Source organism: Narcine bancroftii, chromosome 2 (genome assembly GCF_036971445.1).
Source record: "Narcine bancroftii isolate sNarBan1 chromosome 2, sNarBan1.hap1, whole genome shotgun sequence".
Taxonomy (NCBI): domain Eukaryota; kingdom Metazoa; phylum Chordata; class Chondrichthyes; order Torpediniformes; family Narcinidae; genus Narcine; species Narcine bancroftii.
Window position 1 is genome coordinate 204,526,377 of NC_091470.1, and position 25,713 is coordinate 204,552,089.

Genomic DNA, 25,713 nt, shown 5'->3' on the forward strand with positions numbered 1-25,713 from the left:
AATAGCAAAGAGATAGTGTTTACATTCGTTATCTGTTTCCATTTATTTGTTTGTTTACATGTTTACACTGTGTACAGTTCATTTTTTGCATGACCAGTTAGTGGTAATTCTGCTGCATCCACAGGGAAAAAGGAATCTCAGGGCTGTATGTGATGTTATGTGTGTCTTCTGACAGTAAACCTGAAATCTGACATTTCGGGCCTGAGCCCTTCTTCAAGAAACAAGCATTGCTTACTTTTGATTTCTTATGAAAGTTTAAAGACTGGCTGAGCTCCTCCAGCATTTCAAGGAGGGTTTTTTTTTTAACCATCTGTGGGATCCTAGAAGAACTCATCTGAGTCTATTGGTTTGACTATTATCACCCCCCTCCCCCCACCCCCCCACTCCCGCACCCCCCAACAACCGACCACCCAGCAACCAAGCTCAATGCTGTAAAGTGGGAGTGTGCTGTAAGACACCAGATTATTGGATAGACACTGAAATTTGGTGTGGAAGCTGAAGCCAGCTGTTTGGCTCCAGTTCAGCAAATGACAAGGGAGTGACAAAAGGCTTGGATTTGAAGGTTGCAAGATGCACAACTCATTGCTACATTCCAGCACTGACTCAAGGGTGTAATCACAGCATAATATGCTCACATAGCTATTTGATCGACTAATTAGTGACTACTTGTGGTAAATGTTGGGTGACAGACGATTTCAACAGTTCAGATTCGATAATTGGGTGGTGTGATGTTTTTCTGATGAATTGGGGCATGTGTAAATTACAGCAGGATTTCTTAAATTCAGAAGTCAGGATGAAAAATGCCCTCATCCCCTCCCCCCCCATCCTCTGAGTTTGTGTTTTATGATTGAGTTGTAATGTTAGTTGAAGTTTGGACTGTGGTTTTAGGGACAGGCATGTGGAAATGTTCTCATCAAGGGGCTGGTTAATGGTACAAAGTAGATCTGCAGAATGGCAGCAGTTTTGTAAACTCTTGAGGCGACTTTAATAAGGATGGGAAGTCTACAAGATTCTGAGGGGGGAGCGGGAGGAGCAAGCACCAGGGGACATCTTTCTACGGTGAAGGGAGGGGAGTTTAGGGGAGACGTCAGGGGTAGGTTTTTTTTTACAGAGAGTTGGGGGGGCCTGGAATGCCTTGGGGTGGGGGCGGAGGCTGCAACATTAGGGGCGTTTAAGAGACTCAGGGACATGGATGGAAGCAAAATAGAGGGTTACAGGGTAGGAAGGGTTTAGTCATTTGTTTTGTTGGGAGGAAGATGTAGGTACAAATACCTTGAGGGCCGAAGAGCCTGCACTGTATCCTATGCTCTCTAAAAATTATATGGAAAAAATATGACTTTGGTGTATCCTCAGTACCATAATGCCCATGTTTTCTTCTCTGATAGTCTTTTGAGATTGAGGGGGACCTGCTTCCATGCTGGCTTTGTGACCTCTGAGGTGGTTCGTAAGGCCAGTGGAGAAACTGTAGTTGGGGCTAGATGTTCCTGATGGGGTAGGCTGGAGAGTGGTTGATGAGGTGAGACACTGTGAGGGGCGCTGGACAATGTGGCGATTCTTTGGCTGTCTAACGGTAAAGATAAAGAATTTCATGCATTTTACATTCTAAATGTAGTATTATGCGTCAGTAATGGAACCTTTCCCTCAGCACATGGCTCTGTGTACGTCTGATGGGAGAGATTTAAGAGGAACCTGAGGGGAAATGCAGAGGATACTTTAGCGGGGGTGGGGGGCATGGTTAGCGCAACGCTGTTGCAGTGCCAGTGATCAAGACGGAATTTGAATCCTGTGCTCTCTGTAAGGGGCTTGTACGCTCTCCCCACGTCTGCATGGGCTTTCCCCAGGGGCTCCGGTTTCTGACCACCCTCCAAAACGTACCATGGGTTGTAGCTCAATTGGGTATGATTTGGGCTCATGGACCGAAAGGGCCTGTTACCGTGCTATATGTCTACTCTTAAAAAGATCAATATATGGACATGAGGTTCTCAATGCAACTCCAAATGCTGTTTGTCTGTTAGAGTCATGAAGTCATACAAGACTGACAGGCCCTTTATCCCAACTCATCCATGTTCTCATTTGATTGCATTTGGTACAGTTCCTTAGAAACCCTTCCTATCCATATCTGTCCAAATGTCTTTTCAACACTGTAATTGTACTAATTGTATCTGGTTCTATAACTTCCTCTTTTTCCAAATATAGACTACATTTAAATTAAATTTAGACATACAGCATGGTTATAGGCTCTTCCAACTCATGAGTCTGTGCTGCCCAGTTATACCCCAATTAATCTACAACCCCTGTACGTTTTGAAGGGTGGGAGGAAACCAGATGCTCACAGAGACAGGCAGAGCCTACAAACTCCTTACAGACAGTGCTGGATTCGAACCCGGGCCACTGGCCCTGTAACAGCATTGCGCTAACCGTGCTGCCCAACTACTCTCTGGATGAAAGAAGTTGCCCCTCAGGCCCCTCTTAAATCTCTCCCATATCACCTTAAACCTATACCTTTTAATTCTGGAAGCATTTATCCTCGAAAAAAACACTGTGAACATTTGCTTTGCCCATGGTTTTTAAAACCTTGCCTGGTCATGGGCCATACATTTCCAAGAGTCAGTGGAGATGTTGCCTTGCTTCAGAGAATCTCTGAGCCCATCCTTGAGTTTTTTTCTTTATCCATCTGCGTGACGTTAGAAAGAATTTCTTCACACATTGCAGAGTTGTTAAGGCAAGGAATGTGGCCAATTAGTCCCTTCATACAGAGAGTTTGCAGAAAGATATAGAGAGGTTAATTGAGTGGGCAAGAGACTGGTAAATGTGAAAAGTGGAAGATCAGAGTATTTTTTTAAACGGCAAGTGATTGCAGCTGGCTGCCATGCAGAAGAAGGACTTGGGAGGGCTTGTGCATGAATCACAAAAGGTTGGCTTGCAGGTGCAGGTTGCTATCAGAGATGCAAGTGGAATGCTGGCCTTCATCTCTGGAGGGATTGAATTTAGGAGCAGGAGGATCTGCTACAACCATACACGGTCCTGGTGAGGCCGTATTTGGAGAACCGTGTGCAGTTCTGGTCTCCTTACTTGAGGAAGGATGGACTGGCTCTGGAGGTGGTGCAGAGGAGGGTCACCAGGTTGATTCCAGAGATGAAGGGTTTGGTCTATGAGGAGAGATTGAGAGAATGAGAGGGGATCTTATAGAAATGTATAAAATTATGAAAGGCATAGATAGATAGATGTAGGCAAATTATTTCCATTGGTGGGGGAGACATAGCCTAAAGATTCAGGGGAGTAGATTTAGGACGGAGATGAGGAGGAACTGCTTTTCCAAGAGGGTGGTGAATCTGTGGAATTCACTGCCACCCTCAGTAAATATATTGAAGACAAGGTTGGATAGATTTTTACATAGTAGGGGATTGAGTGATATGGGGAAAAGGTAGGTTGGTGGAGATGAGCCCATCATCAGATCAACCACGGTCTCATAGAATGGTGGAGCAGGACTCAACGGGCCGAACGGCTGACTCTTGCTCCCATTTCTTGTGTTCATCCTCTTCAAGCAATCCACTTTGTTCCGTCCTTGTAACCTGACAATTTATCTCTTCCCTCAAAGTTGGAGTGTCCTTATAGTGCTTTGCGGCCACAGATCATTGCAAGTTTCAAAGCTGAGATTGTCAAATTTACGTCAGGCAAGAATGCGAAGTCCAGAAGTCGAGTAAATGTACTTCATGTCCAGGCCAGCAAAGCTGAGGGACAAATGACTCTTCCCTGGTCCAATATTTCTTTAGCTGTGAACAAAGTCTGTGTGTTTGTTTAATCCATATATTCCTACACACTGTAGATATTGAATTAAGGTTAAAATATCTAAGCTATCTTTTTCTTGCCATTTTTCTTTCGCTGTTTTGACTCCCACTGTCCAATTATAAGCTGATAGTTTTTCAGTTATCACGCTGTGGAGCTTCGATTTTCTTAGAAATAGGATTTTCATCAATAAATTCTGTTGGAAATTCATGAATAACTCGGGATTCCCGTGAAAGGTTATGGCCTGAAAGGTTGACATTGCCCTCCATGGATGCTGTGCATTGCTGCAGGGAAAATCTGTTCAGACAATGGCACGGCGGGTGGTGCGAAATAAAAATTTACAAAAAAAATATCAGAAGTGAGCAGTTATATATAACCATATAACCATTTATGGAGCGGAAACAGGCCATGTTGGCCTTTCGAGTCTGCACCGGTTCACTGATTTTGTGTGCCCTCTTCAGGCATTGGTGATTTGAAGTGTAGTGTGTCTTTGAGAATTTTAACATCTATCCATAGGTACTCTGTACTTTGGATGTGAAATCTCATATTAAAATATTCAAAAACATTGGCTGTGTGGGAGAAGCCAGTGAGTGGCCGTGGACAATAGCTTCACAGACTGGAGGCCTGTGACTAGTGGTGTGCTGCAGGGATCGGTGCTGGGACCATGGTAAATGTGACCACGTGGAGGCTCTGGGCCAACGCTGAGGGTTGCCCATTATGGATCCAAAGAGCCTGAGGATGCTTTTCCCAGAGGTTGAATATGAACGGGATTGATAGAATGGTAGAACTCCAGCACAGAAGTAGGGCCTTTCACTCATCTGGTCGGTGCTGAACTATGTTTCTGCCCCGCTCCATTGACCTTAACCTGTAATGTAGCCCTCCTTATCCCTCCCGGCCATGTACTTATCCAGATACAGTAAAATTTCATTAGAACGCGGTAGTTGGGGTCCAAGATTTCATACTGCATTCCAGCCAAGTCGTGGAACAGATGCATATGTGTCAGAGTGCCCATGGATAATCAAAACCAAGTATTACCAGGTTTTGAAGGATCTGCTCTCTATAGCTAACAATTTCAATGAAAGAAAGCAAGCGCATTCTTTTAACTTGGCATTCTGAATTTTAATCAACTTATTTTACAGGAAAATGGAGTTTTTCCAAATATTTTCCTTCAAAATGACCACTTAAAAGGACCTACCATTACAGATCAACGCGATATATAACGTGAACGCTGATCATACTTGCAGTTAAATTTTCACAAGTTTGAGCCAAACAAAAGAACATAATGAATGCGGAACTATTTGATCAAACGCGGTGTTAAATAGGTGAGAAGTAAATCGACTCGTGATAATGGAGGTAATTTATGCAGATTAACACCTTCAAAGAAAACTAAATTCAAGCTGTAAATATACAAAATGGCAGTCAAACACTCCTATTAAAAATAAGTAAACTACTTAATTTATAATTTCAATTGGTTCTTGATTTTGAGGGCAAAACGCATATCAATAATCTGCCAAATCCATCCATCCATCCATCCATCTATCTTTCAAAATTTTCAAAGTTTGGGGTCCACAGATACGTGATTTTGCAGATTAATGAATCGCATTCTAATGAGGTTTCAGCGCATTGCAATCTGACCCACATCCACCCTCTCTACACTTTCGCCATTCTCTGAGAGAAGTTTCCCCAAAATGTTAAATTTATTTAAATCTTAGATGTATAGCATGGCAATGGACCCTTGGCCCATGAGCCCGTGCCGCCCCATTACCTCCAATTGACGTAAAGCCCCCAGTAAATTTTGAACGGTGGGAGGAAGGGAGAACACCAGGAGGAAACCTACACAGATATGGGGAGAACGCACAAACTCTTTGTAGACAGCACGGGATTCGAACGCTGACCTCGTTCCCCTTGTGATAGTATAGATTCTATCACCAATGTGTATATGTACAGATGGTAGTGTAGGATGACTGTGATTGGCTGAGAGCATAGCCAAACCTACTGGAAGGTCTTAAAGGATTGCTCTTAGCCAGACCAGATCATCTGGACTGGTCGATCTACTTGTGATACGGTCCAGTCTTTTAGTTAATAAAAGCCTTGGTTTGGATCAACAAGTATTTGGTTCTTTCGACGCGCTCCACCTACTGGCAGGTCTTAAAGGATTGCTCCTAGCCAGACCAGGTCATTCTGGACTGGTCGACCTAGTTGTGATATGCTCCAGTCTTTTAGTTAATAAAAGCCTTGGTTTGGATCAACAAGTCTTAGGTTCTTTTGACGCGCTCCACCTACTGGCAGGTCTTAAAGGATTGCTCCAATCCAGACCAGGTAATTCTGGACTGGTCGACCTTCTTGTGATACGCTCCAGTCTTTTAGTTAATAAAAGTCTTGGTTTGGACCAACAAGTCTTTGTTTCTTTCGACGCGCTCTAAACCCCTTAAACACTTCACCTTTCACTCTCAATACATGTCCCCGAGTTTTTGTCTCACCCACCCTCAGTGGAAAAAGCCTGCTTGGATTTGCCCTCTTAACTTTGTAAATCTCCCCTTATTTTCCGACACCCCCCTGAAAACTCACCTCCTGAAGCCCCAGCACTCTTTCAACCTTATTGATATTTTCCACCAGGTAGGTAGTGAAAACACAGACATGCCGGAGGAACTCAGCTGGTCTCACAACATCCATATGAGGTAAAGATATATTACCGACGTTTCAGCTCTCTGCCCTTCCTCAAAGGATGAGTTAAGAAAGAGAGATAGGCATCTGTACAGAAGGGAAAGGGAAAGAGAAGAATGGGAGGATTTCAGACCATGAGACAAAAGGTGTTATTGGATGTGATAAGAGAACAGGAGAGAGGAAAAGTGAGAATTAATTTTGGCTCTGTGAAAGAAGACCGGGGGGAAAAGGGAAGAGAGAGAGAGGACGGGAGACCTGAGGAAAGAAGGGTGGGGGTGGGGGTTCTAACGGAAACCGGGGAAGTCGATGTTAATGCTATCCGGTTGCAGGATGCCCAGACAGAATAAGAGATGTTGTTCCTCCAATTTGCGGGTGGTCTGACAGTGCATGAGACCCTGGACAGACATGTCAGCAAGGGAATTGGAGGGGAATTGAAATGGGTGGCTGCTGGGAGATTCATGCTATTGTGGCGGACAGAGCTGAGGTGCTCCACGAAGCGATCTCCCGGTCTCTGGCGTAGAAGAGATCGCAGCAGGAGCACAGGATGCAGTAGATGGCCCCGGCAGATGCGCAAGCGAAGAGTTGCTTCACTTGGAAGGACTGTTTGGGGCAGCAGATATTAGTGAGGGAGCATCTCCCCTGCTCAGGGAGGAGACGATTGATGGGGAGGGAGGAATGGGTGAGGGAGTCACAGAGGGAATGGTTCCTGCAGAAGGTAGAGAGGGGAACATGTGCCTGGTGATAGGTGACCAGAACTGCACACAATACTCCAAATTTTGCCTCACGAAAGTTTTATACAACTGCCACATAACATTGCAACTTCTGCATTCAATACTTTAATGAAGGCCAAGATGCCAAATCTTGTTATGATTCTATCTACCTCTGATGGCACTTTCATGCAATTAGCATCTGTATTCCCAGACCTCTACCGCAGTCCTCATTGCCCAGCCTTTTAACACATAAGATCTACCCCTAGTTTGAGCTGCCAAGTGGAACACATCATACCTGTCCACGTTAAGCTCCATCTGCCATTTTGCAGCTTTCCCCCCCCCCCACCACAGCTGCTCCAGATCCTGCTACAAGCTATGAGAACGTTCCTCGCTGTCTGCTATGTCCTCAATCTCAAAGCTATTGGGAAATCTGCTAATCCAATTTAGCACATTATGCTGACTGTTGATGCCTTGGCGAAACAACAATGGTCCTAGCACCGATCCCTGAAGCCCACCATTAGTCACAGACCTCCAGTCGGAGAGGCAATCATCTGCTATCACTCTCTGGCTTCTCCTCCAAAGCCATTGTCTAATCCAGTTTACTTCTTCAACCTGAATACCTAACTTACCAACCTCTTGTGCGGGATCTTGTCAAAGGCCTGAATAAAATCCATCAACTTCATCAACTTTCCTGGTAACCGCCACAAAAAATACCAGAAGATTGGTTAAACACGCCTTACCAAGCGCACAGCCATGTTGACTATCCCGAATCAGTCCCTGACTATTCAAGTACGTCTCTTAAAATACCTTCCAATAACTTACCCACTTACTGGAAAGGGCCCCAGCTATGGGCAAATAGCACATGTCAGTCTGGCAACAGGGGCTGGCAGCTGCGACAGAGCGCAGAAAAGAGTTTCCCTAGCAGCAAACTTGGTGGACGAAGGATCTGTAAGGACGACGGCCAGTGAGAACGGTCCTGGAGCAGACCACTGCGGGGCAATCCCGCGTCCCTCTGGCTGACATGCCTTGCACTCCGCCAGGCCCAGTGGCGTGGGACACAGAGGGAGGCTTTGGTCCTTGCCCCGGCACACGGTGCCCACAGCTGAAAAGCTACAAGGCACTGTGTTCATCTTCGCTTGCGAAGGGATGGGCCATGGATGGACTGACATCAGACTCATCGGGTTATACTTTCCCAGATTATTCTCAGAACCTTTCTTGAACAACGATAAACATTATCTTCTCTCTAATCCTCACCTGTGACCAAAGACATTTTAAATACCTCCGTTAGAGCCCCTGCACTTTCTGCGCAAGCCTTCCTCAAGTTCAGATTGAATATCTTGTCAGGCCCTTGCGATTTAACCTCCCTTACAAGAAAGCAAACTCCTCCTCCTCCTCTGTAATCTGGATAGGGCTCACAACCTCACTGCTGTTTAGCCTCCCTTCTGTAGACTGAGTGCCCATCTTCTGAGCAAATAATCTTTGTAACGTCCCCCCCATCTCATTTGGAACCATGCACAGATGACCACTCTGATCTTCAAGAGGACAAATTTTGTGCCTTGATAACTTTTTGCTTTTAATATATCTGTAGAAGCCCTTGCGATTTTTCTTTACCTTGTCTGCCAGAGGAACCTCGTATCTTCTTTTTAACTCCTCTCGATTACTGTAAGGAAGACAGAGTTACCGAAAAGCATCCCTCACAGAAGTGAGACCCCGGCGAGGAACGAACTCTGGTTTACAAGACCACTGAGTTCACGGAGCCTCGTTGCTGGCTCCCTAAATGTGCTGGGCAGCTCCTCCCACTCTTTAACCGGAGCCGCAATCTGTCTCAAAAGTCAAGGTTCCTGATTAAGTTTCAGAGGTGAAATTTTGAGAGTATAGAGTTTGTAGGCCGAAGCGGAGTCCACAATTGGGGAGAAAGGTACAATGACTAATAAATCCAGCTGGGAGATTGACCCCCATCTGATCTGCATGACTTTCCTGGCCATTAAGTACAGTTGCTGCTCTTAGTTTTATAACTCTTTCCGGAGGGTTCTTAAAATTCAGAACTATGCTTCAAGTAGACAAATCTAAGGGTAATATGAATAAACTTGTGGGTGAAATTAATAGCTGATTTGATGGAAGGTTCTTCACAAGATATTAATGCCAGCTCACACCTGTTAGATAAATTAATTTTTTTTCTGTGGTGTAAGTTTACAATCTTAATGTTAACTGATAGTTTTGTACTCTGTGGGATATCTTAAAGTCCGTCTCTGACCAGATGATTTTAACAGACAATTATAAGCAATTGCATGAACTTAGTTTGGCCTCCCGTTGGCCGGGGTGGGGGGGTTGGGCCAGGCAATGTGGCTGCCAGCAGCCTGCTCCACTGGATGCTTCCAGCGACCTCTGCGCGTACTCTTCGGAGCCAGAAAGGAGAATGTATCCAGCGCCCCTCATTGTTTGTCCGTCACCCTCATGGTCACTGACACCTTTGGTCCAAAGTCGAGTAGGCCTTGATTTTTAAAACTTTAATTATCGTTGATAAGAGATGATGGTTACACAGTGATTCTTTTGAGAGCTAGGGGAAGTTTACTGTGGTTGCTCAAAAGAGAAACTTCCCATGAACTGGAAAACACAATCTTTTGTTTAAACAAAACACCAGGGAGATAAAGAGGACTTGAACTGCATTATTTTAAAAAAAATTGAGACGAACAGCTCAGAAACAGGCCCTTTTGGCCCATGAGCCCGTGCCGTCCAATTGACCAACAACCCCGGTACGTTTTGATGGGTGGGAGGAAACCGGAGCCCCTGGAGGAAACCCCGTGGGAAGAACGTCCAAGCTCCTTACGGACGGTACTGGGATATGAACCCTGGTCGCTGGCGCTGCGCCAACTGTGCCACGTTATTAATGGTCATGCGCTGCCCTTTAATAAAATTCAGCAGCGAGTTCTCAGAAAATGATTGGGTAAATACATGAAGGAATATCGTGATGTAGAAGGGCATGGAAGAAATAGGCTGACTAAGCATGATAGGCCAAATGCTTCTGTGCTTTTGACATTAGATGATTCCTCATGATTCACCCAACGCACAAAACAAGGTGCACAAACAATTTGTCTGAGTCACTCAGCAAATGCAACAGGCCAGTGTCATGACTTGGAGACGGCATGTTAATATTTGCTGAACAGTCACCTTCGATGTTCCTCCTTCCAAATGCATTTAAATATCAATCTGGGGGGTGGAGGTGGGGAGGAAGGTAGGAGGCAGTGGAGTGAGATTAAGAATAATGTTTGTAAAGAGCTGGTTTTATTGTACCTGTGACAATGACTTTTCATTGGCCACTTGAACACAGAAATTCTTTCGGCTCTGAATAGAGTGAGGATGGAAATCGAGAGATTCTCCACGATTCTGAGCTTAGGTAGTGAGTTTGAGGATCAAAATACTGCTTACAAGATTGACTTTTTTCCCCCAAATATGGCTTCAAAATATCCCCCGGGTCTTATATGCAAAGTTGAAATCTGGGTGATAATGGTGAGTAATGTTGACAGTGACCATCATCGCTGTGAGGCTCCTAGCATTGCTGCTATCTCTTGTTGGGGGCTTGTGGGGGGGGCAGTATGATTAGTGTGGGGACTGGTGGCGGGCTGTCCGGAGACTCTCCTGGCAGCCCACTGTTGGTTCCCACAATGGTCCTGCTACCCGGCTCCCCCCCACCACCAGTCCACATACTGAATCCACCACCCCGCTCTCCCTGATGGCCCAATACCAGTCCCCACACTGATCCCACTGCCCTGCTCCCCCTAACAGCCCGCCACCAGTCCACATACTGATTCCATCACCACGCTCCCCCAGACAGCCCACTACTAGCCCCCACACTGATCCCACTACCCCCTCCCCCCTGACAGCGCACCACTAGCCCCCACACTGATCCCACTGCCCCCTCCCCCCTGACAGCCCACCACCAGTCCCCACACTGATGGGCTTCATTAATCAGGGGATTGAGTTCAGGAGTCGTGAGGTCATGTTGCAGCTCTGATGGAATTGTATAGTAGACTGGAAGTCCAGAAATCCAGACTACCCGAGAATCTGGACATTTTGAGAACTCCCAAACTTTTTAAATTTAGTGGACTTCTGCATGCAGGCGTAAGTGCCACAGATGCTTAGTGGGCAACAAGCGACAACTTTATTTTTCTTTAAAACTTCTCGTTTTGATCAATGAAGCACGCTGCATTTGCTAATGAATGAACTGTCGAAATTTACCTGTTCATCTTTTCTTTATCCCTCCCTATATTTGAATTTTAGAAGAACTGCCTGGAAAATCTGTCAATCTGGACCCACTCAATCCCCAATCAGTCCGAATTTTCAGACTTCAACTGTACTCTGAATGTTTTTGTGAAGATAAAGAATGTCTATTTCCACTATCCAGTCTGTTAGTAAAGGGCATTGATTTTAATACTTACCAAAGAAGTCTAATAGTGTGATTTGGTCTGATTTTAATTTCAGATAAGACTTACGTCGAAAATGGAGACTCCAACTACTCCATGGCACCCGGACCGGCATTCAAGGAGGTTTGGCAGGTCAACCTTCGTCCCCGAGGCTTGGGCCAGTCAAGGAACATGAGTGGCATTTACCGGCTGTGCCTGACAGAGAAGACAATCAACCTGGTGAAGCTGAACTCCGACGCCGCGGCAGTGGTTCTGCAATTGATGAACATCCGGCGCTGTGGCCACTCGGACAACTTTTTCTTCGTGGAAGTGGGGCGATCGGCTGTCACAGGACCCGGAGAGTTCTGGATGCAGGTGGATGACTCTGTGGTTGCCCAGAACATGCATGAGACCATCCTGGAAGCCATGAAGGCCATGAGTGAGGAGTTCCGGCTGAGGAGCAAGAGCCAATCGTCCAGCTCCAACCCCATCTCTGCGCCACCTAGGCGCTACCACCTGGCCAATTTGCCACCCAGCCAGGTGGGCTTCTCCACGAGGAGGGGAGATGCTACTTCGCCTGCCCAGCGCTGCAACTCGGCCAGGGCACGAACCTCGAGTGATGGCAGCAGTGTCTCCTCCCCCTCCTCTCGCCCTGCTTCGGCCGATGAATTCCCAGCCAGCACCTCCCCTGGCGCTGGCCTGACCCCCTCGCAACAGGGACCCATCAAGGCCCACCCACTGCTGGGCCAGACAAGGTCGACGCCCGACCCTTCTTCCCGACGCTCGCCCTGCACTGTGGGCCTGGCTCCCAGCCTGACCGCTGACCGCGGCTTCTCCTCCCCCTCAGCCTCCTCCTCCCCCCCATCCTCGTCTGATGGCGAGGGGGAGTTGGGCTCCAGCCCTGCCTACTTCCCCCTGGAGGGCCATCCCCGGGATTACGTTGCCTTGTGCGGCCCAGCCCAACCCCAGCAGCGGCAGCTCCTAAGGCGGGCTTGCATTCAGGGAGAGGAGGAGCCGGGGGAGTGTGGCCTGAGCAAGCAAGCCTGGCCAGGCAAGGGGAGCTGGCCGACCTCGAAGACTCCCGAGCCAGCCGAGAGAGGGTACAAAGACGTTACAGACAATGGGTACATGGCCATGTTGCCCGGGGTGGTACCTGGGCACAGCCAGGGAGGTGACTACGTGACGATGACCCCAAAGGGGGCCTCAGTGCCCCTGCAGATATTGGGTCCCTGGCCAGCAGACCACCATGCAGGAGGTTACATGCTCATGTCACCCAGTGGGAGCTGCTCCCCTGAAGGCTGGGCCCGGACACTCACTTGCAAGCTGGGGATAGGCGATGGAGTCAGCGACTATATGAACATGTCACCCAGCAGTCGGTCAGCTTCCAGTACGCCCCCGGGGAGCCCCCTCACCCCTGTGCCGCCCTGTGGTGAGGAAGGTGAACAGGCAGACAACTCCTACCTTGGCTACCGCTCGCTTCCCCGCTGCTACAGGCAGACAGCCACCGTTAGCTCCTCTGGCCAGCTCTCCCTCTCCTCGTCCTCCTCCATCGGTGGCAGCTGCGACAGCCTGGGAGAGGTAGAGGGTCGATGCCCCACCTCGGCATCAGCTGCTGGCCAGCAGCCCCCGAGACTGGGTAGGAAATGTGGGGGGCGCCAGACTGGTCTCTCCATCGATGTAGCCAAGGCCAACACTCTTCCCCGCCGGCGAGAATGCCCCCCAGAGTCTCAGAGCCTTGGAGAGTATGTCAGCATTGAAATCCGTGCTGAGGCCCACCTGCCCCACACCTTGCCCAGGCTGGGTCCTCAAGCTGATGTGTTCCATCGCCTTCCAGCGCCAGCCTCCCAATATGTTAATTTGGATCTCGGCCAGGTACCTCCGGGGGAGCATGCAGCTGGACCTTCCCCTCAAGGGGCCCTAAAACCCACTGGCTTTTCGGATCTGAGCCCTGACCCCCACCGAAGAGCCAGGGTGATCTGCGCTGATGCCCAGAGGAGACGCCGCCACTGCTCTGAGACCTTTCTGCCCGTCTCTGCTGCACCGCCTCCCCCTGTGCCCTGCGCCGACCCAGTGAGATGCTGTGACTCTGCATCCTTTGAGAATGTCTGGCCACCCGCAGACGCCAGTGTTGGGAGTGGCTCGGAGGAGCCTTATGCAATAATGTCACGTCACATGTCGATTGGCTTCGAGAATGGTCTGAACTACATCGACTTGGATCTGGGTACAGACAGGAGCAAGACAGAACTCTCACCCTTGCAGAGGCTTTATACGCAAGCAAACAGCAGTCCGATGTTGAATGCTTACGCCAGCATTGACTTTCACAAGTCCGAGGAATTAAGAAGCCATAAAAATAACAATGAGGGTGAGTGTTTTTCAAGCAATTCCTTTCATTCATTGGTCAGAATTGATTATTATTGTTAATTTTGTCTTTTGCAAATCTCACATTTGAAAGTGAAATTTGCATGTCAGTTGAATTAGGCAGTGGAGGCAGGCTGACAGACTTTCCGGACAGCAGAGTGTTATTCCAATGGACTTTGCAACACATTTTAAATCAACTTTTTCAAGCTGTTCTATGGTAGTTTAATGAGGAGTTAGTAAGGTGAGGCACAGAGCAGAACCCAGTGAGATTCAGCAGAGTGAAGAACTCGGTACCTGCAATGTTGTGGGGAAGGGGGAACACTGGGCCTCACTGTGTTGTGGACAGGGGAGGGGGACACTGGGCCTCACTGTTTTGTGGACAGGGGAGGGGGACACTAGGCCTCACTGTGTTGTGGACAGGGGATATGGACACTGTGATGTGGGGAGGGGAGGGAAACATTGGGCCTCACTGTTTTTGTGGGGAGGTGGGAGGGGGGAACACTGAGCCTCACTGTGTTGTGGGGAGGGGAGGGGAACACTGGGCCTAACTGTGTTGTGGACAGGGGAGGGGGACACTGTGTTGTGTGGACGGGGAGGGGAACACTGGGCCTCACTGTGTTGTGGGGAGAGGAGGGGAACACTGGGCCTCACTGTGTTGTGTACAGGAGAGGGTGGGGGGGGACATTGGGTCTCACTGTCTTGTTGGAAAGCTGGGTACACTGGTTCCTTCTCTGTGGGAGGGACGGTGGGTCCGCTGGATCCTTCTCTGTTCGAGGGACAGTGGGTACACTGGTTCTTTCTCTGTTGGAGGGGCGGTGGGTCCGCTGGCCCACAGTTGAGGGCGGTGCAGGCATCAGCACCCAGTGAGTCAGACTGGAACCCACCCTAATTTCTGAACCTTGATGAAGGGCTCATGCCCAAAACATTGGCTCTGCATCTTTATCTTTGCAGTACATTATTGAACCTGCTGAGTTTCTCCAGCAATTGTGTTTTCACTTCAGTCACAGTGACTGCAGACTTTTGTGTTTTACTCATAATTTCTGAACAGTCCATATAGTAGATTGGTGAGGTTTTACCGTTGAAATAAAGAGGATGTGATGCCGCCCTTCACCAGTGATGCTGATGCAGCATCTCAAGGTGGGAGCAATAAAAGGAGGCATTGAATCACCTTTTTGCACATTATGATCCAAACTGTGAGGACTTATTTCATTTCTCCACTCTTCCTATAATCCTTCAGAAAACTGTCTTCAGGCCCTCCTCGGAGAAATGATCAAAGCTCCTCACTTTTGGATTTCTCTCTTGAATGTCTCTTCACAAATTCCCTCAATCCTGGACCTATTTCTAATAACCAGACCACGATCAGTGAGGATGGTTAAGAACTTCTCCACAATCTCCATCAGTGTCGGAGGACCATGGGGCTGAGTTTCTAGCCCCCTGCTCCACTCTCATTATACCTATCACCGTGCAGCTAGGTACGACAGTAACACCTTCTAAAATTTGTTCGTGGTGGGTTGTATAAAAAAGGGCTACGAGTCAGTGTATAAGAGGGCAATTGAAAACCTGGCTGAATAGTGCTCCAACAACAGTCTCGCACTCAATGTCACCAAAACCAAGGAGCTGATTGTTGACTTCAGGAAGGGAAAGGCAGAGGTGGACGATCCAGTGATCACTGGGGGATCAGAGGTGGAGAGGGTGAGAAAATTGAAGTTCTTGGGAGTCACTATCTCGGAGGATATTTCATGGACCCAACACACCAATGGCATCGTGGAGAAAGCACATCAGCACCTTAACTTCCTCAGGAGTTTGCCGAGGTTTGGTACGACACCAGAAACCCTGTCAAATTTCTGCAGATGTGTGGTGGAAAGTGTGCTGACCAACTGCACCACAACCTGGTATGGGGATACCAATATCCCAGCGAATAAATCCCTAAAAAATATTGTGGACACGGCCCAGGACCTCACAGGCCAAATCCTCCCCACTGTCGAGGACATCAACAGGGAACGCTGCTGTCGGAGAGCAGCAGCAGTGATCATCAAGGATCCACACCATCCAGCGCACGCTCTGTTCTCGCTGCTGCCATCAGGAAAGAGGTCTTGGGGACCACAAGACTCGCAACCATCAGGTTCAGGAACAGCTGCTCCCCCTCCACCATCTACTCCTCAATGACAAACTCAATCAGGGACTCATTTACGGACTCTGACTTTGCATTTTATTGATTTTTTTTCCTCTCTGTATTCATTGCACAGTCAATTTTTTACATTTCATGATTTGTTTGCCTGTACACATTGAGTACAGTTTATCTGTACTTATATCAATAAGTGGTAATTCTGCCTCACTCACAAGGAATAAGTATCTCAGAGTCGTATGTTATGCAATGTATGTAGTCTGATAATAAATCTGAAATCTAAAATGTCAGCCTTCCAGTGGTCTTGACATATTTCCCTATGACGCAGTTACACAGGTCAGCCATGAGGGGTGACATGTTCCATTGTTCTTGGAGGAGCTTCTGCTGTTTGTGGCTGAGAGCTAATTGATCCCAGTGGATGATTGGAGATGGTGGGAGATGATCCTGGTTAAGTTGAAGTAATTGTCACTTCAGAGAAAACATCACGTTTGCCTGTAGTCAAATAAAGAAATGTAATTTCTTTCAAAAACAAAGCTTTTTTTACATTTGGAACAGAGAAGGCTTCCTGCCCCAGTGTTAACCCAACATCTTTTTTTTCTCATTTCCGTTGTCTTGCTACATCCTGCAATGTATTTGGAGTGAGAGCTCAGGTGGGATTTATCTTTCCAATGACTGGAAGCTGGGGGATGGGCTTGACTCCACCGTGAGTTACCATCCTGATAGGGAATAGGCAATGAGGAAGTGTACAAGAGGCAGAGAGATCAGTAACCACTTTGCATTCACCGATAGCAAAAACCAAGAAGGTGGTTGTGGACCTCAGGAGAGCTCTGACCTTGACCTGCACCATTACGAGCATCAGCCTCCACTCCATTGAGGACAACTACAAGAGAGCAACCTTTATCATGAAGGACCTTCACCACCCAGGACCCGAGCCTGAAGACGCAGGGACAGCTTCCTCCTCTCCGCCATCAGATATCTGAATGGATAATGAACCGCTGTCACTACCTCACCCTCTAACTTTCGCACAAATTTATTTATTTTATAGCAATATTTGCCCTGTGATGCTGCCACAAATCAATTTTTTTGACATTTTTATGACAATAAATTCTGATTCTGAATATTACATTCTGTTTTTAAGCAGCAGTGATAATGCTGTAAATTAAGAAAACAGTCACGTCTCCAACAGCAATAGGGAAACCTGCTGGAGAAAATCCTCCACCAGGTCTTCTCCAGCACGAACGTGCATTGCACTCGATCCCAGCATCTGCAGACCGTCTTGTTTAACTCCAAGACTGCTACAGTATTGCTTTGACGTGGTTGCATGACAGCGTTTACATCCTTCGATTGTAGAGACGGAACTTGCCTGAGTATGTTGTGCTTTTATGATCTTGGGCTTGGCTCTACCTTTGCGCAGAAACAAATTTCGAAGTTCAGATTCCTTTCCCCTCCTGAAGTCCACAGTCAGCTCCTTGGATTTGGTGACTGAGCACGAGGTGGTTGTTGGTGCACCAAGTTTTCAGTCTCCCTCCAGTGTGTTGAATCTTCTCTTCATTTTATATAACCCACTACCGTGGTATCGACAGCTGTTTAAGTAACCTTTTGTCGTGGGGCTTATCTATTGCTGCTGGGTTTTGGTGTCCTCTGGACTCATAACACATTAAATTTTTAGATGGTGTGGTTGTCGTTTGTACAAAGTGGGTAGAGCAGGGGGGCTAAGTACACAGCCCTGTGGCGCTCAGGGACTGATGGAGATTGTGAATAAAATGTTCTTATCAATCTTCACTGATTTGGATTTTGCTGATCAGGTTTGATAGTATTGAATACTGAACTATCATTGATAAATAGTATCTTGATGTATGTATCTTTGCTGCCACGTGTTCCAGGGCTTTGTGTCGAGCCAATGAGATGGCACCTGCCGTGGACATTTTGCTATGGTAAGCAAATTGAAATGGATCCATTTCGCCACTCAGGCAGGAGCTGATGTGCTTCAACACCAGCCTTTCGAAACACTTTTTCATTGTGGATGTTAATGCCACTGGTCAGTAGTCGTTAAGGCAGGTTTCCACACTTTTCTTGGGCAGCGGTACAATCGAGGCCTATTTGAAACAAGTGGGTACCATGCTCTGCCGGAGTGAGATGTTGAAGATGTTCAGTTTCAGGCTCCTCATTTAAGGAAGGACATGCTGACATTGGAGAGGGTTCAGAGGAGGTTCACAAGGATGATTCCAGGAATGAAACGGTTTGACTGCTCTTGGCCTGTGCTTGTTGGAATTTAGGAGAATATGGGGGGATCTCAATGAAACATTTTGAATGTTGAAAGACGTGGGGAGAGACATGCAGAAAGTTGTTTCCCATGGTGGGAGAGTCCAGGACAAGAGGACACAACTTCAGGATTAAAGGGCTTTTGCTTAGAATAGAAATTCGGACAAATTTTTTCAACAAGAGGCTGATAAATCTGTGGAATCTGTTGCCAGAGATGACTGTGGAGATCAATTCATTGGGTGTATTGAAAGCAGAGATTGAAAGGCCATCAAAGGTTATGGGGAGAAGGCCGGGCATTGGGGCCGAGTGGGGAAATGGATTGGCTCATGATTAAATGGCAGGGCAGACTCGATAAGTGTGTCTTATGGGTGTTCTGTTCTCGTCTCTGGTGACGGCTTTGAAACCACTTTCTCACTTGGCAAGATTGAGGCTGGCACTGTGGTCAACTGAAATCTTCCCATTTTTATTCCTGTGGCCTGACTGAAGACCAAGAAGTTACAGTAGAGGTACAGGGAAAGAGAAGATAGTGGGACTAACTGGACAGCTTTTCAACAGAACCTGTCAGTCTGTACGTTGTTCCTCATCAGCTGGGTTAAATATTCAGCTGACCAAAGTACAAGTAATCATGGCCTAATCTGGTTGATGGAGTCAGAATTATTTAAAAAAAAGTCTTATCTGTGTTTTGTGTGTGTTTGACTGCCCTGTGTTTTCCTACTATTTGTACTGGGGTTGAGTGTTTGGATCAATGATGACAATCCTGATAGGGTGATGTGTTCTTATTACTGCAGCCCTGCTGCTGAGTGTGTGCAGTGCCACAGTCCATTTTACTGGTGCAGCCAATGGTTCCTTCGGTCAAGTGTTTGTATCACCATCGGCCTCAAAGAGGGAATAATAAAAGCCACCCAGCGTCAGCGCCATCCATCTTCAGAGCCTTTGTAGTTTTTGAGGTGGAGGTTTGAAGTAAAAATCAAATCCATTGAATTACCTTTGTTACGAATCCAGTTACCATATATGCCAGTGTATTAGACGAACCCCTGAATTTCCACTTAAAATATAGGTTTTTGCTGATTAAGACTACTTACTTCCGCAACTTAGTTGCCAACCATCCCATTGTCCGGTAGAGTGACAATATTTTAAATACAAATCACCCAGTGAAGGTTCAGGTTTTTTTACATTTTAGAATTTACACCTGCAGCACCAGAACAGGCTATCTTGGCCCATGAACCTGTGCTACAACCCCTGGTACATTTCAAACGGTGGGAGGAAACCAGAGCCCCCAGGGAAAACCTACGCAGCCACGGGCAGAACGTACCAACTCTTTACAGTCAGCTTGGGATTCGAACCCTGGTCCCGATTGCTGGCGCTGTAAAGGCGTTGCGCTAACTGCTAGGCTAACCCTGCTGCCCATACACTAACCGTGCTTCCCCTACACTAACTGTGTCCCCCCTACACTAACTGTGCTGCCCCTACACTAACCGTGCTGCCCCTACACTAACTGTGTCCCCCCACACTAACCGTGCTGCCTCTACACTAACCATGCCCCCCAACACTAACTGCGCTGCCCCTACACTAACCATGCTTCCCCTACACTAACCATGCTTCCCCTACACTAGCCACACTTCCCCTACACTAACCCTGCTGCCTCTACACTAACCCTGCTGCCTCTACACTAACCGTGTCCCCTACACTAACCGTCCCCTCTACATTAACCTTGCTTCCTCTACACTAACTGTGCTGCCCCTACACTAACCATGTTTCCCCTATACTAACCATGCCCCCTCTACACTAACTGTGTTCCCCTACACTTACTATGTCCCCCTCCACACTAACCATGACCCCCCTACATTAACCATGCTTCTTCTACACTAACCTTGTCCCCCTATACTAACCGTGTTCCCCCTACACTAACCATTCTTCCTCTACACTAACCGTGCTTCCCCAACACTAACTGTGCCCTCCCTACACTAACCCTGCTGCCCCTACACTAAAAAGATTTAGCATATTTTGAAGTAAACCACCTTCGGCTCCTTCACCAGGCCGTTTAAAGGCTGTACAGAGCCGGCGGGCAGTTGAACTAGGCAGATGTATCCCACAGGAAAGTACTGAGCCTTTGCGGTTAAGGTTCAGATTTTATACTTGGCAATAGAAGATGACCCCTTGTTTTGGGGTGACATTTTGGGGTGACATGCCACCGTATATACTGGCATATACCATTTCCTCAACTAAACCTTGGCTGGGAGGAGGAAATCTACAAAGATCCATATGATATGTGAAGCAGCGAGATATTGGTAATCTCCATAAAGCATTAAGCCAGTAAATTGAGAAATTATTCTTGTCCATTTCCCGAGCATTATTAGAGACTATACTTATTGACTTTCATTCAAAACCAATAGTAGAAACTTTAGTGCCAAAGAGCCTATGCTTGGTAACTGAATTGATTGTTTCATCTCCAAAGCTGGGCGCTGTTGTTCGAGATGAACAGAATTTAAATTATTGAATAGTTAACCATTGGATTCCTGTCTATTGAAGTTTATCAAGTTTCTTTCATACATAAACCTGACCCATAATGTTACACAGGACAAATTTATTTGCTTCTCTGCCCCTGGGGTTTGTGGGATCTTTTACATCCACATGACAGATCATCTTCAGATTAAAGTCACATCCGAAAACCACCCCAGAGTAAATGGAACACTCCCTCAGTAATCCCACTGGAAGTTTTACACTCTTAAACCTAGGATGAATTTCTCTGGGGCAGATCGCCAAGCCATGGCACACTGGGTAGAATCAAGGCAGGTAGCAACCCCTGTTAGTGAAGGTGGGAATTAAAAAAAAAAGTCCAAAACATGTGAAAAGCCACAGCAAAAACTCCATGAACACTGGAAATCTTAAACAGAAATGGCAAATACTAGAAACACTCAACCATCTCCAAAGAGAAAAAAAAGAGGGCATTTCAAGTGAAGTGGTTACACGGTACAACCCAATGAAACAGCATTCACCAGTCCTCAGTATAAAACATGCAGATACACAACCAGACAGACAGACAAAGAATACATATGCAGGCAAGTATTCATGTATACAAATAAATAAATATTGTTTCATGAATATGAGAGTCTCGGCTGGTCAGTATGAGCGGTTCCTTCAGTCGTTCAGTGTTCTCACTGCCCGTGGGAAGAAGCTGTTCCTCAGCCTGGTGGTGCTGGTTCTGATCCTCCTGGATCTCTTCTCTGACGGGAGCAGCTGAAGGATGCTGTGTGCGGGGGTGGAAGGGGTCCCTCGATGATTTTACGTGCCCTCTTCAGACAACGATCCCGGTAGATCGCGTCGATGGTTGGAGGGGGGGTGGGGTGGGTGGTTTATTCAGCTTGTTTGTCTTTCATCAAAATTAGAAAATAAAATAAAAATCAACACCTTTGAAGTTGTAGAGAAGGGTGGGATGGCGTGAACAGGTGGAACGTCTGATACACCATCAATGACTCCAAAAGACTGAAGTTAAGCAAACTGATGGGCTTTTATTCGCTTTAGAACAAAGGCCCATCCATGCTGCTCGACTGTTCTGCACTGGGGAGGGGGCTGTGGTACAGTCACCTTTATTCTGGAGCCTGTGGGAGGTATAGTCACCCAATCATATAAATATATACATACAGTGATTTACCACAAAATTGTTGATAGCTTGGTGTTCAGGGGGGGACTTAATGATGCAAATGCTGATAGTGTGTGGCAAAACTTTGCTAATCACTACTGATCCATCTGGAAAACATGTAGATGAATGAAACTGGGAGAGAAGGTAAAAAGCAAACAATACAGGAATTGAGAAACTAAACTGGAAATTTGAAACAAGTCAGGCAGTTGCTTGTGGCGAGAAAAATAGTTAATATGAGCTGACCTTTCGTCAGTATTGACCAGCTTTGATCGAAATTTGATAAGATGGTTATATGTGATTTTTGAATTTGATCCGACGTTGACCGTATGGGAGAAGCCAGGGAGTGGAGGTGGATGATGCTTCTCAGACTGGAGGCCTGTGACGAGTGGTGGGCCTCAGGGATCGGTGCTGAGACCATTGTCATCTATATCAATGATCTGGATGATGATGTGATAAATTAGATCAGCAGGCTTTCAGATTACACTAAGATTTGGGGCGTCGTGGACAATGAGGAAGACTTTCAAAGTTTGCAGAGGCATCTGGGCCAGCTGGAAAAAAGGGCTGAAAAATGGCAGATGGGATTTAACGCAGACTAAGTGTGAAGGACAAACCAAGAAATGAATGTTCACGGTAAATGGTCGGGCATTGAGGATTGCGGTAGAACAGAGAATATAAACACATAATTGCCTGAAAGTGGGTTCACAGGTAGATGAGCTTTTAAAGTGAACTTTTGGCATTGTGGCCTTCATAAATCAAAGTATTGAGTCTAAGAGTTGGGATGTTACGGTAAAGTTGTATAAGACATTGGTGAGGCCAATTTGGAGCATCAAGTGCAGTTTTGGCCACTGAACTACAGGAAAGATATCAATAAGATTGAAAGAGAGCAGAGAAGATTTACTAAGATGTTGCCCGGACTTCAGGAACTGAGTTACAGGGAAAGGTTAAGCAGGTCAGGACTTTATTCTCTGGAGCATAGAAGAATGAGGGGAGATTTGATCAAGGTATTTAAAATGATGAGGGGGGTAGACAGAGTAAACGTAGGGAGGCTTTTTCCACTGAGGGTGGGTGAGATACAAACCAGAGGACATGGGTTATGGGGGAAAGGAAATGTTTAGGGGGAACTTCTTCACACAAAGAGCAGTGGGAATGTGGAATGAGCTGCCAGCTGAGGTGGTGAATGCAGGCTCAATTTTAACATTTAAGAAGAATTTGGACAGGTACATAGATGGGTGGGTTGTGGGGGCTATGGACTGGGTGCAGGTCAGTGGGACAAGGCAGAATAATAGTTCAGCACAGACAAGAAGGCCCTGTTTCTGGGCTGTTTTTTGGTTCTATGAATCCAAAGTGCAGTAATGGGCTGCTCTTTTGTGCTTATATTTTTCCTTCCATTTATCTCTTCCTGTTTGCATTTTTTTTTAGACAGAGCAGGTGCGTTGAACAACCTCTCCCACATCACTTTGGTTATTTAGTCTCGCTTGGCTCATCCTGTTTCAGACATTTCTTTCTCTTCCGCCTTCCCCTGCTCTGCACTTTCAATCCTGTTGGATTTTGAACGTGTTCTTAATGGCGATGATTGATTGAGCCAGTTTCTCTCTCCATGGATGCTACTTGACTTGTGGAGAGTCTCCAGCATTTCCTGTTTTTGTTTCAGATCCCATTATATGGTGTACTAAGTAGTGACTCTAAATTAATCACTCTTTTGCTCCATCCATCACTCGTACATAATGGTTGATGTGCCCTTAATAATTGCTTCAATTCACCATTCATCATTATGTTTTCACTGAGTCATGACTTCATTAACTAGAAGTACATTGAAAACAGTGCTTGATTCAAGATGTAGTGAATTCTGCTTCACTTAATAACTGCTCTTAAACTTGATTTTTCTTTCTCTGGGCACTTAGGAACAGAAGAGCATTGAGAAAGACATGAAGTGACTGAGGTTCTCGATGGTACTAATTGGAAGAACGATTCGCATCTGACAAAGACAACCCTGTCAAAAGCAGAAGTCAAAGTAGGCCATTCAGTAGATGACACGCAGATTTGGGGGGGTGGGTGCAGTGGGCAGCGAGGAAGGCTTTCAAAGCTTGCACCAGGTCTGGGCTGGTTGGCAAAATGCCAGATGGAATTTAATGCAGACAAGTGTGAGGTGTTGCACATTTTGGAGGACGGCCCAGGGAAGGGAAGGTTTAGGTGTTGAGTTGGTGTTTGTAGGTCAGCACAACATGATGGGCTGAAGGGCTTAGACTGGTGGTGTAGTTTTCTATGTCCTGGGGCATACACGATAAATGATAGGGTGCTGAGGAGTGCAGTAGAACAGAGGGATCTGGGATCCATGCACAATTCCCTTAGAGAGGCATCACATGTAGATAGGGTCATAAATAGAACTTGACCTTCATAAATCAAAGTACTGAGGAAAGGTAAGGAATTGAGATATGATGTTGAAGTTGTAGAAGACTCGAGAGAGGCCAAATTTAGATTTCAGATTTATTGTCAAAGTACATACATGACATCACATAAAACCCTGAGATTCTTTTTCCTATGGACACGGCACTTATTGGCAGTACAAAAAAGCTGTACTTAATGTATACATGTAAACAAATAAAGAAATGTGAACAATCTGACTGTGCAATACAGATAGAAAAAAATCAATAAAATGTCAAAGTAAGAATCCTTAAATGAGTCCTGATTGAGTTTGTCATTGAGGAGTCTGATGGTGGAGGGGGGAGCAGCTGTTCCTGAATCTGGGGGTGCGAGTCTTGTGGCAGCAATACCTCTTTCCTGATGGTAACAGTGAGAACAGAGTGTGTGCTGGGTGGTGTGGATCCTTGATGATCACTGCTGCTCTCAGATGGCAGCGTCCCCTGTAGATGTTCTCTTCGGTGGGGAGGGTTTTGCCTGTGATGTCCCGGGCTGTGTCTACGACCTTTTGCAGGGCTTTATGCTCAGGGGTATTGGTGTCCCTCATACCAGGCCCTGAGGCAGCCAGTCAGCACACTTTCCACCGCATATCTGTCGAAATTTGCCAGGGTTTCCGATGCCATACTAAACCTTCATGCTCACCTTTGTAGGGTCCTAATTAGTGTACTATGTGCAGCTTTGTTCACCTAACTAAAGGAGAGATATCAATAAGATTGAAGAAATACAGTCGCCAGAAACTGAGAACTGGTCAGGACTTTATGAAGGTAAAGATAAAGGTTCCATTATTGTCACATAATACTACATTTAGAATGTAACATACATGAAAATCTTTAACTTTTATCCACTGTAAGGCAGACAGAGAGGCTTCACTTTGTCCAATGCCCCTCACAGAAACCTACAGCACCTGGAGTTCCCAGGCGATCTCCCCTCCAAGTACTGACCAGGCCTGAGTCTGCTTCGCTCTGAGATCAGACAAATCTCAGGTTTATTCAGGCTATTAGGTTTCTACTGTATTCCCTGGAGCACAGAGAAATGAAGAGAGATTTGATTGAGGGATACAAAATTATAAGGGGTATCAATAGAGCTTTTTCCTCTGAGGTTGGGCGAGGAATGTGATGCTTGTCTATGGTTCATTGATCATTCAGGAATCTGGTGGTGGAGGGGAAGTACCTGCCCTTGTGCTGCTGAGTGCTCATCTTCAGGCTCCTGTACCTTTTTCCCCCGATGGTAGCAGAGTGAAGAGGGTATGGCCTGGGAGGTGGGGGTTCTTGAGGATAGAGGCTGCTTTCTTAAGACACCCGCCTCTTGTTGATGTCCTCGATGGAGTGGAGACTAGTACCCGTGATGTTG

The 25,713-nt window shown here is 46.6% G+C and overlaps 1 protein-coding gene across 6 annotated transcripts in view; it reads left to right on the forward strand.

Moving 5' to 3' along the window:
- LOC138755018 (insulin receptor substrate 1-B-like) overlaps positions 1–25,713 on the forward strand; it is a 130,926-nt gene that overhangs the window by 12,234 nt on the left and 92,979 nt on the right. For 4 of the 6 annotated variants that reach the window (XR_011351991.1, XM_069920161.1, XM_069920163.1 and 1 more), the window contains exon 2: positions 11,640–13,922. Coding sequence is in view for 4 of the 6 variants with exons in the window: in XM_069920161.1 (XP_069776262.1) it covers positions 11,640–13,922 (2,283 nt within the window). In the remaining 2 variants the exon portion in view is untranslated. Of the gene's footprint in view, positions 1–6,428; positions 6,465–11,639; positions 13,923–23,846; positions 24,616–25,713 lie in introns of those variants that run through there. The other 2 variants (XM_069920162.1, XR_011351992.1) reach the window with 2 other exon arrangements.